The 15253-nt window shown below is 38.7% G+C and overlaps 2 protein-coding genes across 5 annotated transcripts in view; one reads left to right on the top strand and one right to left on the bottom strand.

Moving 5' to 3' along the window:
• The first annotated feature begins 1090 nt into the window (after window positions 1-1090).
• The window catches only part of cep290 (centrosomal protein 290), a 51719-nt gene continuing 37556 nt past the window's right edge, over window positions 1091-15253 (top strand). The window contains exons 1-3 of the mRNA XM_063197763.1: window positions 1091-1493; window positions 2477-2554; window positions 2945-3014. Of these exons, the coding sequence (XP_063053833.1) occupies window positions 1395-1493; window positions 2477-2554; window positions 2945-3014 (247 nt within the window). The 5' untranslated portion in view covers window positions 1091-1394. The remainder of the gene's footprint in view (window positions 1494-2476; window positions 2555-2944; window positions 3015-15253) is intronic.
• Window positions 5723-14293, bottom strand: LOC134447013 (uncharacterized). Of its 4 annotated transcripts, none has more exons than XM_063196297.1 (4): window positions 14224-14293; window positions 6531-7308; window positions 6051-6270; window positions 5723-5916 (listed from the first exon to the last, which is right to left on the bottom strand). In XM_063196297.1, exons 2-3 carry the CDS (start codon window positions 7243-7245, stop codon window positions 6062-6064), a joined length of 924 nt encoding a protein of 307 aa, XP_063052367.1. In that variant the 5' UTR covers window positions 7246-7308; window positions 14224-14293; the 3' UTR covers window positions 5723-5916; window positions 6051-6061. The 4 variants fall into 4 exon arrangements, with proteins under 4 accessions (XP_063052367.1, XP_063052366.1, XP_063052365.1 ...); XM_063196296.1 differs by lacking the exon at window positions 14224-14293 and adding an exon at window positions 13274-13355; XM_063196295.1 differs by lacking the exon at window positions 14224-14293 and adding an exon at window positions 12125-12248.

The raw sequence follows: 15253 nt of genomic DNA, 5'->3' as shown, positions 1-15253 counted from the left end.
TACACTGTGCAGAAAATGGTCAAAAAAGGTACTGCAACTATGCTGTTCATTGAAACTGGGTTGCCTATTGCCAAATTTGATCTTTTCATGAAAGTTTACTAAATAATAAACATGGAAATTCAAAATGGCGGACTATGGAGAAGATCCCCCTTTTTATGTTTGAAAAGTGCAATTTTTCCAGTCATAATGAATACTTAGAACTTGATGGTGGTGGTAAGTAGCCTATTCGTGAAAAAGGTAACATTAGTGAATGGTTAGCATGGATTCTGGAAAAAAACAACTAAAAATCTCACAGTGTACCTTTAAGTAATTAATTAAGCTATGTTTGTAACTAGTTACTCCCAACACTGGTCTTTACAATGAGCTCTCAACATCAAAACCTAGGCCTACTCTGACCTTCAGTGCCTGCTCAAATGACAGTGTTTGAATGTATGTTTGTACCGATAGTGCGGTTTGATTGATGTCTGCTGTATAACAGAGACAGCCGTAAACCAGACACAAACGATTTTTAATGGCTTTCAATTTGGGTTGGAGATGGCAGATTTCTGACTTTTATTTCTTTTATTTTTTATATAAACCTGTCCCTCACTCGCCAATGTGTGTAGGCTAATATTTTAGTAGCCTATATTATTTCCAGAATGCATGCTGCTTATTCACAAATGTTACCTTTTTCACAAATACCACCACCATCAAATTCTAAGCATTCACTATGACAAGGTAATTTTCACTTTTCATAGCCCATGAACAAAAGCTGCTGTTGAATTTCCAGTAGGCCTAATATTTTCATGCAAAACCTAAATCAATAGGCTGTACTTTGGTCATCATACTGGGAAATAGTTTATTCATTAGTAAATATTCATGGAAAGATAAAATTTGCGAAAAGGCAGCAGAGTTGCAAGGAGCAGCATGGTTGCAATTGCCTACCTGGCCACAATAAAAGGTTTCCAAAGGGAGCAGTCCTCCCGGCAATATAGGCCTACCTGTACCTTTAAAAAATTGCCGGGGACGGCTCCCTTTGAAAACCTTTTATTTTGATGCGTTTTTTTGGAGGCCATATTGAACACAGCTGCGGCAGTGGGTTATTTTTTACGGTCTATGAAATCATTTAGCAAGTTCATCTTTGTAGGTTTCATAGAGGTGCAGATAAAACCAAGCCAACACACATCATGAGCTATCTTCTTATTTCGATGTCATCATTGATGTGTCAGAAGAGGCCGTATGAAATCAAGTCATGAAGTCATAGCTCATGCAGAGCGATGCATGGGTCTGGCTGTGTAAAGCAAGTAACAACTAAACAAATAGTAGCACTGCTACTAGTACAGTACTAATGTTGGGTTCATAGCTAACTTTCAATAACAGGCTCTTAGCAATAGGTATTAAATTCTTTGGCAAATATGGGTAAGCCCGCGAAGGTCGACTGGAGCCAAATTGTAAACGCGAATCCAGAGGAACTGGGAAACGATGCTGAGGCTTTTTTCGTAATGTTACAACAGGTAAGTCTCGACTCTACACGCCTGAAACACAGAATATAACTGACGTGGGGTATTAATCAGATTATTATTAGCCTACGAGTTCTACTACAAGATGTATTTTTCTTTCGTTATGGCTCTGCATGTCACACTGTAGAGAACTACGAACAAGAGTTGGACGCAAATGTCAAGATTACAACACCCATGGAATGCGTCGGAAACTATTTTTTCGATGCTTTACTTTTTTCAATTCTAATGTCTCATGTAAACTCAGAACTGTAACTTCAACAGCAAAACAACTGCAGGTCAACGCGTACAGTTTCCAAGCAACCAAAAGTTGATGTTCCGTTTTAATGTATCAAATTAAGAGTTTTGAACGGGCTTTGTTCAAAATCCAAGAAATATGAAAATCTTGCCTGGAGCAATTTCCATCCTATGATTAGTTAATTAGCGTACTCTGGCCACTCGCATTGCTATAATTAAATAAGCCTACCCCACATTGAAAGTGATTTGGATGGTGACCAGAGTATTGCAACTATGACAACATTTTCATGAATTACGAAATAATGAACAATTTACTAGTATGAGCCTACAATACGTTTTGCTGTATGAAAAGTGCAATTTTCCCAGTCATAATGAATACTTAGAATTTGGTGGTGGTGGTAAGTAGGCATATTTATGAAAAAGGCAACACATTTTGTGAATGGGCTGCATGGTTTCTGCAAAGAAGCTGTGTCTAAATTAAGCTAGACGCAATAAACCATTCAAATCGCAGAACACTAGCTACAGTTTTTGCAGTTATCAATCATAGTAGCATACTTGTATTAATATTGTAAGTAAAACGCCTGCCACTAAAGAGGCTGTACACCTGCCTGTCTGTAGACCCAGGGTAATTGTGTGGTGCATTCATTTTCTCATGTCAAGTCACTTAAGTTGGGAAAATAAATGCATTGCATGGCACAATTACAGTTGAGGTAAATTTCACATCACATCTTATGTGTTGACAGGTCGAGCAAAAAGATTTGCAGAAAAAAGAAAGGGCATGTATATCCCAGCTTTTCACAATCGCACAGACTCTTCTCAAGGTAATGTCTTTGCTATTACTCTTTTCAAGGAAAACGTTTGATTTGCTATGTGTTTTAAGGATGTGGGAGTCCCGTTCAATTACACAAATCTTGAAACAGGCCCAAAACTGAACTTGGCTGTCCTCAACCTATAGTTACAAAGTCAAGTCACTACGTTTAGCCCAAAAGTCAAGGAGGGAATCATCAATAATAAGTATGGTGAAGATGAAAATAGGTTTTAAAATAAGAATTTAATAAATCAATGCTTGACGGTGAAGTAACACACTGTAACAGTTATTGTTAAAATATGACACTGAAGTCATGATATTATGATGTACAGCCTATTAATGTATCAGTGCAACATGTTTGGAGTTGGCTTTTGTTGGTAAAAGTTTTGTTTTTCCTCAACAGCTTAAAGGCCAAGAGCTTTCACTTGCGTATGAGACAATAGAGAAGGCTGGGGTTGACCAGGCAAGAGCTGGTATGATATCTATTTTCCCTTTACCTTCAGCTACACAAGTAGTGGGCACACAATTTTTTTTTAGGATTTCTTGTGGAGTTTTAGGCTTAATCTGTAATCGCATTTAAGAGAGATTAGAGGGTCAATTCACGTGAAATCAGACACTTTGGGACCCGACCGACACAGATTTCAATCATAACATCATGACATTGCCGGCTACATTCAGACAAGAACCTGGCCATTTTAAAATATAAGTTTTTTTATATTAAATTTTTTATTTTTCAATTTTTCATAACTCATATTCTGAGGGTTATTGTATCCCATGCTGTTTTAATCTGTAGAGCCAGAAAAGAGCTTTCAAACAACACCACAGATTGTTTTGTGACTTACACTGACTGATATAATCAAGGCTGAATGTATAGTGTCCTACCCTCATATGTAAACCTTTGCTAGTCTGTTTCTCCCTTAATATTCATCTCAGATTCACACAAATGCAGTTCTGGGGTGCTACTTTGCTACTAAAAAGGCACACCAAGTATTATTGAAATCTGTGTCGGTAGGGTCCCACAGTGTCTGATTTCACTTAGAGAGACCCTAGAGTCTTTATTGTCCCATAGGGATATTTGTTTTCACACCAGACAGATCCATTTCATTAGGTTCAGCTTGAAGATTGAAGTAATGGAACTTCATCTTAAAAGCATGAACAAGTTCATTTGAATATCTGTGACCGTAATATGAATGGGCCAAATGTACAACATATTTGAAATGCTTGCATCTTAGAATCTAACGATGCAATTTAAGGTAAGGTAATGCAACTTTATTGTCTTTTAAACATGTCAAAGAATTGTCTTTTGACCTGGCCCCAGTCACGAATTGCCATTCACACACACTGTACATTAAACAAGACATGACAAGAGAAGACATGGATGTTGGTTACTTGGAGGATGTTCATCTTGTGCTGCTAAGTCAGGCTATTGTAGAGGTGATGAAGGATTTCTTGCAGTTGTTTTGCGAGCTAGTGGTACATTGAAGCACCGGCCTGATGAGAGCAGGGAACTGATGGAGGTGGTGATGGGGAGCTCTGTGATCAGGCCGTCTTTGCTGATCACTGCACAGGTGTAAAGGGTGAGAGGTGTGCTCTGTAATCACTGCCCATCCCCACACAGCGAATTTTCGCCGCTCTTTCATTGGGCGCGTTGGTGATGGAGCATTGCTGCAATGCGACCGCGTGAAGCATTCTGGTTAGAAATTGTGTCCAAGATGAACTAATCTTTCAGAACGACAATTTCTCTAAGCACACGCCTAAATCTACAAAAGAATGGCTTCACCAGAATAATATTGAGGTTTTGGAATGGCCCAGACAAGCCAAAGGTGCTGCAACTAAGTGTTAATTCAAGGGTGTGTATATTTATGCAACCATGTTAATTGAAGCTTTTTATTTTCTATTGTTTCCATATAAAACCTTGTGCTTGTTTCTCAATTGCATTGTACGGGTTAATAGTTTAGATTGAAGGTGGAAAAAGCTGTGAATTTATTTGTCTTTCTGTCATTTTTTTACATCACAAAAACCTGACATTTGAGGAGGGGTGTGTAGACTTTCTGAAGGCACTGTACATGGGTGCACCATGTTTGTAAACACAATGTTGTGAGGAGGGGCAAGACACTGGCAGCCAACCATTTGAGCTACTTCCTCCTGTCCTCCAGCGACAGCGACAGTTTCCAACAATCAGAGGTTGAGTTGTCCTCAGCTAGTTTCGCGCAGTCAGAAAATAAGCAGGGCTTTGAACCATTATTTTTTTCCAAACGTTCCGTTCCGAACAGAAACGGAATTATAACGTTTCCGGTTATAAGTTCCACCAATAAATTGACGTTCCCGAACCGGTTAGAACAAAAAAATACTGTTCCCGGAACGGTTAATTTCGTTCCTGTCAGCTAATTACTCCCATAGGCCTAACTGACGTGAATTAACCAAGAAAGACGGAAGTGCAAATGAGTCAGCCTACATTCCAAACTGTTAATTCAAGCAGATGAAAAGAATATCCTCCAGAATTTTGTCATTCAGGGACGACCTAAACGGAGAAGCGGAGAATAAACCTCAATGATGAAAATGCACGCTCCACGCTGACTTGGGTCACGGGGAGCGCTATGACGGACATTGTGAGTTTGTGCATATTTGAAGCGGCCATGGATGCCCAATAACGTCGAACATTCTCGGTGCGCTTTACACACGCTTCTCTGCAATGTCTTACAATGATTCAATGGAAACTCTCCCCTTTTGTATGACAGTGGTTTCTCTTATTTAAGATGTGGAGTGGAGACTTAGTAGTCCACAGCTCTCTCTCCATTCAGTCAGAGAATGTCTGATGTCACACAGGACGTGAACCTCAGCCGTCATGGTAACGTGCACAGGAAAATAATTACCTTTTTTGTTTTGTTTGAGGAACAGTATTAACCGGTATTAACCGGTTACCATTATTTTTAAATAAGTGTTCCCGTTCCAGAACATAAAAAATAATAACGTTTCCGGTTTCGTTTCTGTTCCCTGTAAAATACAAAAAGTTCCCGGTTTTCGTTTTCGTTCCTTGAACCGGTTCAAAGCCCTGAAAATAAGGAGAAAATAAAAATTTAGAACCCATGTACAGGTATATACAGCAAATTACTAATGAATTAAGAATAACAAAACACAAGAATGATTCAATAATATTTAATGATAATAGTAGTAGTAGTAGTAATAATAGTAATAATAATAGTAATAAAAATAAAATAATAAGATTGAAGTGTGTGGATGTTTTTTTTTGCATTCAAAATAGTTTTGCTCCATGTGAGAAGTGTTGTGTATTTTTTCTAGATATCCGGTTGCCTCTGTTCTTCCTGTCTTCAACAGTTTTTTTTCTGTGTTTCATCATCCAAGCCAAATTGTCCACTGAAATTAAAAAAGTATACTGTTTAGTTTGTACGGTAGAATCCGTATTGTAAATCGATTCGTTGCATAGTTTCACTGCAAAAACACATCACATTGTTAAATTTACTGACATAAAAAAAACGTTCAATACCAACCTTCCAATTCTTTACATAAGGTCGTTCACAAACCATAGGTCATCGACTTCCCTGTTAAATCCCTCCTCTTCCTCCATCCTTAGAGCCCTCTTCTGGGCCTGTTTGGCCTCCCAGTTGAGCAAGAATTTCTCTAGGCGCTGCCGTCTCCCCTCCGCTTTCAACAATGCCTTCCTCTTCTCCTGCTCCCTTTGCGAGCGCATCATTGCATTTGTACTGTACCCTGATAAAACAATATACGGCCATTAGTGGTTAAATGTAGCAGTTGGTGGTAGGCCTACAAAAATATTTCATTAAAGACATGTACCACAATAAGACTTCCGTATATACCCATGGATTATATGGTGCTACCAACTATTTTTAGGTAGGTGTTTAACCATGTAAGATTATTTGAGATATATTGGCAAAGTTGTAAAACACTCATAAATCCTTTGTACTATCGCTAAAGTTATACCATGAAAAGTAATGCATTTGTCATCTTACATGGTGCATATAGCTCATTCCCCTCCTCTTGCTCTCTCTTTAATGTCTTTTCAATCTTCTTGCTGTAGTAGTCCTTTGCTTTCTTATTGGCCCATTTAAGGACCCTCCTCCTCACACTCTTGTCTTTGATATTCTCACAATAAACCATTGGTCTTTCATATTGTGATGAGGAGGCGCTCTCAGACCTGTTATCTCCCTCCTCTCCACTGTCATCTGAATAGCAGACCAAGAGGTTGACCAGAGAGAGACTCTTCTTCAGGTCCTCTGTGTCACATAGTTTATCGTCCTCCACAGGTTGTTCCCTTTCTTTGGCTGAAATGGCAGAGGCATTGTTGAACTTCTCCTCATGACTCTGGTCCTCTGTGTCACGTAGGAGTTTGTCCCCCTCCAAAATTAGTGCAATTTCTTTAGCTGAAATGGCAGAGTTATTCTTGAATTTCACTGTATGATGATCCTTCTTCTCATTATCGACATCTGATGAAGGGCAAACGAGGGGGACCTCAGAGGGACTCTTGCTGTAGCAGGTTGCTCGACCTTCTGTTCTGTCTTCCGTCATCTCCATTTGTATCCTTGTCTTACTCAGCTCATGGCCTTTGTGAGCCTTTTCATTTTTCTGCCTCTCCCTCTCATGGGTGGCATGTTCACCCTCTTTGTTCTCCTTCATCATGTCTTTGGAGTTATTCAGCAACTCTTTTGGCATCTCGTTTTTGTCCATTGTATTCTCTCTCTGTGGTGTCGTTGTTCATCTCATCTGAGATTTTGTCTGTGATCTATGCTCCTATAAAGTGATAGTTTCCAATTAGACTGCATGTAATTGACCAAATATTTTTTGGACATTCTTCTTTTCTTTTTACTTGGAGGAAATCTATGCTTGTTCAAGAAAATCGGGTCAGTAAAGCAATACTTTGTCCTCTCAGTATTTCACAGTCTCAGTAAACATCTCCAAAAGTGCCATGCAAAGCAGCATTTTCTCCACACTGGAATTTGTCTGCAGAAAAATCTATCTACTGTATATAAGCTTACGAAATAGATTTTTTTAAAAGGCATAAACTGTTAAACATTTACCGTTACGGAATCTTGACCACTGAAAAGGTTGTTCACACGTTCACCATCAGAATGAATAAAATCTGCTGTCCTGACATTTTTATCTTAACATTCTAGTTTGGGATTCTGTAGCTGTACAGGCCTTTTCTACCATGGGAACCATTATGACGGTCACTTCTTGCATTTCACCTATCAGTGTTGCACCTGTCATGTCTTTCCATGTTTAACTCATATGTATGATGTCCCTGTTAGGCGCAGAGTTAAAGTACTCTTACAGATGTAATTACATTACATTACATTACATTATATTGCACTTAGCTGACGCTTTCATTTATTCAAAGCGACTTACAACTATTATTTTTCAGGGTATTGTTACAGTCCCTGGAGCAATGTGGGGGTTAGGTGCCTTGCTCAAGGGCACTTCAGCCATGGATGGAGATGTAGGGAGAGGTCAGGGGGGATTCGAACCAGCAACCCCCAGATTGAAAGACCAACTCTCTAACCACTAGGCCACAGCTGCCCCCAATTACAAAACTAGTGGTGTGATATCACAAAGTTGACACCATGTAATATCATACCACTAGTGCAGTGATCACATCTGTAGGAGTAAGCTTACTTTTACTTCTACTTCATACAACTCTGGTTAGGTGCACACCGATGTGAGTTAATTTTGCAAGATGCACTTACTTGACCAATGTGAAAAATTACTGTAGGAGTTTTTCTCCACATACAGTAGGCCTATTGATATGAAGTATGTGAAACATCATTTTATAAAATCCCATCACTGACAGAAAATGCTCTTTAACATTGAGCATGTCAAAACAAATTGATTTGCTTTGGTGAGAGGCTGCATTCGTTTGCACCAACTACTGAAATAACCGGCAAGTTTTCTTGGGTCAAATCAAACAAGTTACTGACACTTACTTGTCTACAGTGACTTCATCCTTTGTTCTCAAATCATTTTAAAGGCTCTTATTCCCACATCAGAATTATTTAGACCTAGTTCTCTTTCCTTAGACCTTCCACAAAGCGATCCCATGTAGCTTCTTACTGCAGATGGGGTCGCCGGCAGGCCTATTCACTATTTGCTGAAAATACTCAACTACATCATAACAACATTGCTATGACAGTACAGAGAGCCGATTAGATTAGATTAGATTAGATTAACCATTACAATTTTGGTGACAGTAAGGTTATAACATAGGCTCTGCTCTAAGGGGTTAAATACATTTTTATTCGTGATCCCCAATAGTGGAAAGCACTATCAGTTGCTACAACAGCATGAACTACAGTAGATAAGTCTTCAGGACCTTGTCAAAGACATTCTCTCTCCTCCACCACTAATCCTTACAAATCTAACTCATGGACCAACCAGACTGTGTCATGTATTGTTGTTACATTGTTACACAGCTGTATTTGAAAAAAAAAAAAGAAACTCACCACCGAAGCAAAACAACCTTGAAGTATTGTTCACCATCTAAATGAGTAAGCTTGCATGCTGCTGTCCTGTGGGTTTTAACTTGCTTTCTCTAGCTCAACATTCTGTAGCTGTAATGGTCCATTTTAATATGGAAACCACTTATGACATAACATCATTCATCTAGATTCTGTAGCTGTCATTCTACCATGGAACCATAATGACATCACTTCTTGCATGTCTATCCATCTTGTTTTTCATGTTGTGCAATAGACTGTATGTTCATGTTGGGCACCCAATGATTGAGCTACACTTTGCTACACTTAACCACTATTAAAGCACAATGTTTATGGTACAACTTTTTCTAAGCTTACTTTTACTGTCCTTACAACACTACTGCAGATGAGTTTTCTTGGTCGTCACAGTGTAGCACCATCATAGTGTGCTTAAATTTTGCACAAATTATTTACTTACATTTGAGGACGGTATTATTAGCCCCCCTCCTGAAATTAGACATTTCTCTAGATTTCTCAGTGAGTATGACCATTATTTAAGCTTACCGTTTCTGGTATTCTGGAAACAAATACACTGATGGAGATAATGTCCAATGAGTTGAATTTGGATTTTTCTATTGTTACAATGAGTTTTAAAAAAAGGCCAAAAATGACAAGGACAAAATTATTAGCCCCCTGATCATTAATAGGCAATATGGTGCCATTTATGAACCAAAACTGACAACAGGCTCTGAAAAGTTGTTACCTAGGTTGGCACATGCCCCACTAGGGATTTTGGCCCATTTCATCACTGCAAAGTGTTCTGGCTGGTCCAAATTGCATGGATATTGAGCATATACATTTGCCACAGACTCTCAGTGGGATAGAGGACTGGACTATGAGCGGGTCATTCCAGTATTATGGTTTTAGTGTTCTTGAAGAACCCTGAACTAATTTAAATGTATGCTTTGGGTTATAATGTTGATGGAAGACCCAGCAATTCAGATCCAGACCCAGACTCCTTGTGTCTGAGGCTGAATAACAGAGTCTCATTAGACCAAAGAAGCATTGGACACCTGCCTAGATGATTGTTATTGACCTGGCCTCACCTGGAGTTTTTTTTTCAAGAATGACAGCTGTTAGGGCTTGTCATCATATTGGGCTTTGGGGACATCATCACAGAAGAACCCCTTTACTAATGGGTGTTATTGAGCTTTGCTTGTGAACATTTGAAAGCCAATAATTAGTTTTGAAAGTCTCTGCTTTTATCTGATGAGATTCAATTGCACCTGCTTTGATGCATGAATTCTGCTTCTGTCAGGTGAAGAAAGGGATAGGCCTTAAACCTTTACAACATGGTTTCCACAACTAAACTGGGTGGTGGAAGCATCATTCTGTGGCAGCCTCAGCCAAAGAAAACCTTGTTTGGGTGTAGGGCACCATAAAAACAGAAGATTATGATGGAATATGGAAGGTGACCATGCAAAAATATGCTCATAGAGGAAGCTAAGATCTTAACTGGATCTTTCAATAAGATAATAACCAAAAACTTACATAGAAAATAGTTCAAATGTTCTTCAAGGATACTAAAACCATGGTCATGGAGTGGTTTAGACCTCAATCCTTAGATAGTCTTAGAGGAGTGCTAAAAATGAATGTCCATCCTCAACACCCATATAATTTGGACCAGCTTAACTATTTGCAATGAAAAAATGGGCCAAAATTCCTGGTAGGACATGTGCCAACGTAGTTAACAACTAATCAAAGTGCCTGGTGTCAATTTTGGTTAATAAATGGCACTGTATTGACTATAATATATAATATATAAGGGGGCTAATAATTTTGTCCTTGCCATTTTACCCTTTTTGTTTAAACTCATTGTAAAAATGGAAAAGTCCCAATCCAACTTATTGGATATTATCTCCATGGTATATTAGTTTCCAGAATAAGACTTTTACATTACATTACATTGCATTTGGCAGACGCTTTATAACCAAAGCGACTTTCAAAAGAGGACATAATCAAGCCAACGACAAAAAGACTTACCATAGATTTATTAATAATGGTCATTCTCACGGAGAAATCAAGAGAAATGTCTAATTTCAGGAGGTGGGCTAATAATGTCGCCCTCAACTGTACATTATAACATAGCATTTTGACTAGCAACCCGTCCCATTCATGTAGCTACTGTATAGCAACCCCAACCAAAAAAATCCTGCCATTGCCTTTCTCCAACAGACCGAAGGTCAACCAACATAGTGTCGTATAGAGCTGCTTGCATGCCATTAAGAACACCACTAGGATTAATCCTTGCGAACATAACTCGCTGATCACAGGACTCATCCTCTCAGTGTTTTGAAATGTAAAGAATGTCTCAACGGCATTGTTAACCTTAACTCCCATATAAACACCTAACCCATCTAATCCATATAGAATGCACAACAAAATACTTACAGTTCAGCAACATGAAAAATATTTACCTTAGTGAATTCTGATCAGTTAAACACTGAACGGTATTTTTATGCATGTGAGCAATGAACATCCTTGTATCCTTTTAACATGGCACATGCTTCACATTTATTAATTTACCTTCACTGCTCGCCACTTGTTGCTCGAATTAAGCAGTGCTTGTTACTGAAACTACTGACACTTGCCTACAAATTGACTTTAAACTAGGACTCCATCTATCTTATCTGATCTCATTTCTATCTTATCTGATCTCAAGTCCCACCCATCTCCTGTTTTACACTCGCCACAAGAGTAGTATTTTCTCTTTCCCCAACTCTCACACAAGTATAAAAAATATTCTCCTTAGCTTTTTCCCAATTGTTGAACCTGTTAGGACAGTTATCTACACCCCTCTCTCCATCCCTCCCTTTTTGAAAACTTAGCACAGGTGTTCCCAAACTTTACTATTACCACTTTACCTGCCGTGCCTCCCTAGTTATCCCCTCAAGGCACCCCAGGGGTCCCCAGCCCCCACTTTGAAAACCACTGACTTAGTCAAAGAGTCAGATTTGTAAGTAGGCTATTTTATCAGTGTAATGTAATGAAATACTTCTCAACGCACTCGTGAACCAGCCAAAACTCTGTATTTAATACATAAAATCAGGTCAGAAAATTTCAATATTTAGGCCTACCTTTTTGGAGTCTTCAAAAATGCCCTTCTATGTCCATTATGTTCACCATACATGAGTAAATCCATGTGCTGTCTGTCCTGTGAGTTACAGCTGGACAAATGACCATTCTAGTTCAAGTTTCTGTAGCTGTATTAGTCCACTATGGAAACCACTATGACATCGACTTGCCATCTAGATTCTGTAGCTGTCATTCTACCATGGGAACCATTATGATGACATCATTTCTCACTTCACGTGGCACTCTGTCTTTGGACTCATGTTAAGTTATGTGCTTTCATAGCAATTGTAATAAGATTTGTATAGCAGCACATTATCATAATCTGGTGACGTAATCTGATATTTAATCACTATTTTAAAAAAACAAAAACAAAAAAACTTGTGTTTCCTCATCACTGTGCAGCTCAGGTAGTTGAGGGTTAAGGGGAGCCACTTATTTAGATTGCCTTATGTGTAAGAGTTTGGTTTTGTGTCTGACGCTAATTTGGTCGTACCAAAAGGAAAGAGAAAAAAAGAAAAAAGGAATAGATAACGAAGGTGAGGACTTAGTAGTCATGATTCAATAAGTCAAGGCAAGGGAACAGTAGACCAAGGTTAGAATATTGCTGATCTGAAATGCACTGAGCTCCTGAGTAGGTGGAGGGAAGCTGACTGGTACATACTGTACATTGAAAAAGAATATTGAAAACAGCTGTGTGTAGGTTTGGGTTGATGATAATGGTGAGGACATTAAAGATACATTTCTGTATATACACATAAAAGCATGTTTTAGATAGTTTGTTAAGAATGGTTGAAAATAAATTTGTGCTGATCTGAGAATAATCTGAAAAAAGGTGCTGATCTGAGAATGTTCAGTTACTGTGGTTATGTGGTGTCCAGATTTTAATGAAACTTGGTGTGCCTTTTTTAGTGGCAAGGTAGAACCTCAGAACTGCATTTGTATGAATCTTGCACCAATACTAAGCTACGGGAGAAACAGCCTATGAAAGTCCCCCCAGAGGTCCCCAGCCCCGTCTTTGAAAACCACTGACTTTGCCTACTTACAAAGCTGACTCTTTCACTATTTTATCAGTGTAATGTAATGAAATACTTCTTGACACCCTCATTAACCAGCCTAAACTCAGGTCAGAAACATTCAGTATTTAGGCCTACCTTTTTGGAGTCCTCAAAAATGCCCTTCAATGTTCATTATGTTTGCCATACATGAGTAAATCCATGTGCTGTCTGTCTTGTGAGTTACAGCTGGACAAATGACCATTCTAGTTCAAGATTCTGTAGCTGTATTAGTCCATCATGGAAACCACTATGACATCGACTTGCCATCTAGATTCTGTAGCTGTCATTCTACCATGGGAACCATTATGATGACATCACTTCTCACTTCACATGGCATACTGTCTTTGGACTCATGTGTGTCAGCAATTGCAATAACAAGATGGCACATTATCAGACATAGAATACTTAACATGTGTGTTTATGTTCATGGCTTACTTTAGGCGCACAATGAATTAAAGTTCAATTCTCTAAGTAGCACATTTAGGCCCAGACCTATCTTCTCTGATAAACTTTCTGGTATCAAAGGTTCAGAAATTGAGAAAACTATTAATTTCAGATACTGACTTGTGTATAGCCTCACTGCTGGAGGGGGAAAACTTCATATAACATTGGCCAGCCATCTAGACATGTCATCTTATCTGCTAGCCTATATAATAAGAGGTAATGTGGTCATTGGTTCAGAAATAATCTGTTGGCATAATCTGATATTAAATCACCATTAAAAAAAAACTTGTTTCACAGGTGTGCAGCTCAGGTAGTGAGGGTTAAGTGGAGCCACTTATTTTGCCTTGTGCATGTGAGTTTGATTTTGTGTGGAAGATTTATACCTGCCATGTCCCCCCCTAGTAAGCTTATCCCCTCAAGGCCCACAGGGGTCCCCAGCCACCACTTTGAAAAGCACTGACTTAGCCTACTTACAAATCTGACTCTTTGACTATTTTATCAGTGTAATGTAGTGAAATTGTTCTGGACACCCTCGGTAACCAGCCTAAATTCTGTATTTAACACATAAAATCAGGTCAAAATCATTCAATATTTAGGCTTACCTTTTTTGAGTCTTCAAAAATGCCCTCCAATGCCCATTATGTTCACCATACATGAGTAAATGCATGTGCTGTCTGTCTTGTGAGTAAAAGCTGGACAAATGACCATTCTAGTTCAAGATTCTGTAGCTGTATTAGTCCACCATGGAAACCACTATGACATCGACTTGCCATCTAGATTCTGTAGCTGTCATTCCACCATGGTAACCATTATGATGACATCACTTCTCACTACACATGGCACTTTGTCTTTGTATTTTCATAGCAATTGCAATAACAAGATTTGTATAGCACATTATCAGACATAAAATACAATGTGTTATCATTTTGTATGTCATTGCTTACTTTAGGCCTACAATTAATGAAGTTAATATCTCCTAGTAGCGCATTTAGGCCTATACCTACTGTATCTTCCCTGAAAAACGTTTTGATATCAAAAGTTCAGAAATTAAGAAAACTATTTATTCCAGATACTGACTTGTGTATAGTCTCACCATTCGAGGGGAAAACTCCATATAACATTGACCAGCCATCTAGGCATATTAACTTATGTAGCCTATAAGAGGTGATGTTCATATGTTGCCCCCACTTCTGAAATTTCATACTAATTTATACAATACAAGTATTCCAGCCCACAAGCTTGTTAGCTTGTTGTGTGAGGTTGTGTTAATGGTCCAGAATCTGGTGACGTAATCTGATATAATCACCGTTTAAAAAAAAACAAAAAACCTTGTGTTTCCTCATCACTGCACAGGTGTGCAGTTCAGGTAGTTGAGGGTTAAGGGGAGCCACTTATTTAGATTTCCTTATGCATGTGAGTTTTAATATGCTTGAAAACATGTATTAACTAGAATGGGCACTCGGTAGAGCGCAAACCTTCGCCTACGCCACTTATTTTTTTCTGGCCATCTTCAAAGTGTGGGGCATAACATTCTCCAAATTTTGGTGTTAGTTTCATTTAAATCGGACCGGAATATCGTAATATTACATTTTTGGCCCAGTCTTGACCTCTTATTCAATTCAGCATGCACAC

Source organism: Engraulis encrasicolus, chromosome 4, assembly GCF_034702125.1.
Source record: "Engraulis encrasicolus isolate BLACKSEA-1 chromosome 4, IST_EnEncr_1.0, whole genome shotgun sequence".
Lineage (NCBI taxonomy): Eukaryota > Metazoa > Chordata > Actinopteri > Clupeiformes > Engraulidae > Engraulis > Engraulis encrasicolus.
This window is presented reverse-complemented; position numbering and strand designations above follow the sequence as displayed.

Excerpts from the sequence above, each read along its gene's own strand:
- LOC134447013 (XM_063196297.1), bottom strand. The coding sequence starts at position 7,245 with ATGGACAAAAACGAGATGCCAAAAGAGTTGCTGAATAACTCCAAAGAC. Across the intron at positions 6,271-6,530 it reads GAATGAGCTATATGCACCAT|GGTACAGTACAAATGCAATG; the intron begins GTAAGATGACAA and ends TTGTTTTATCAG.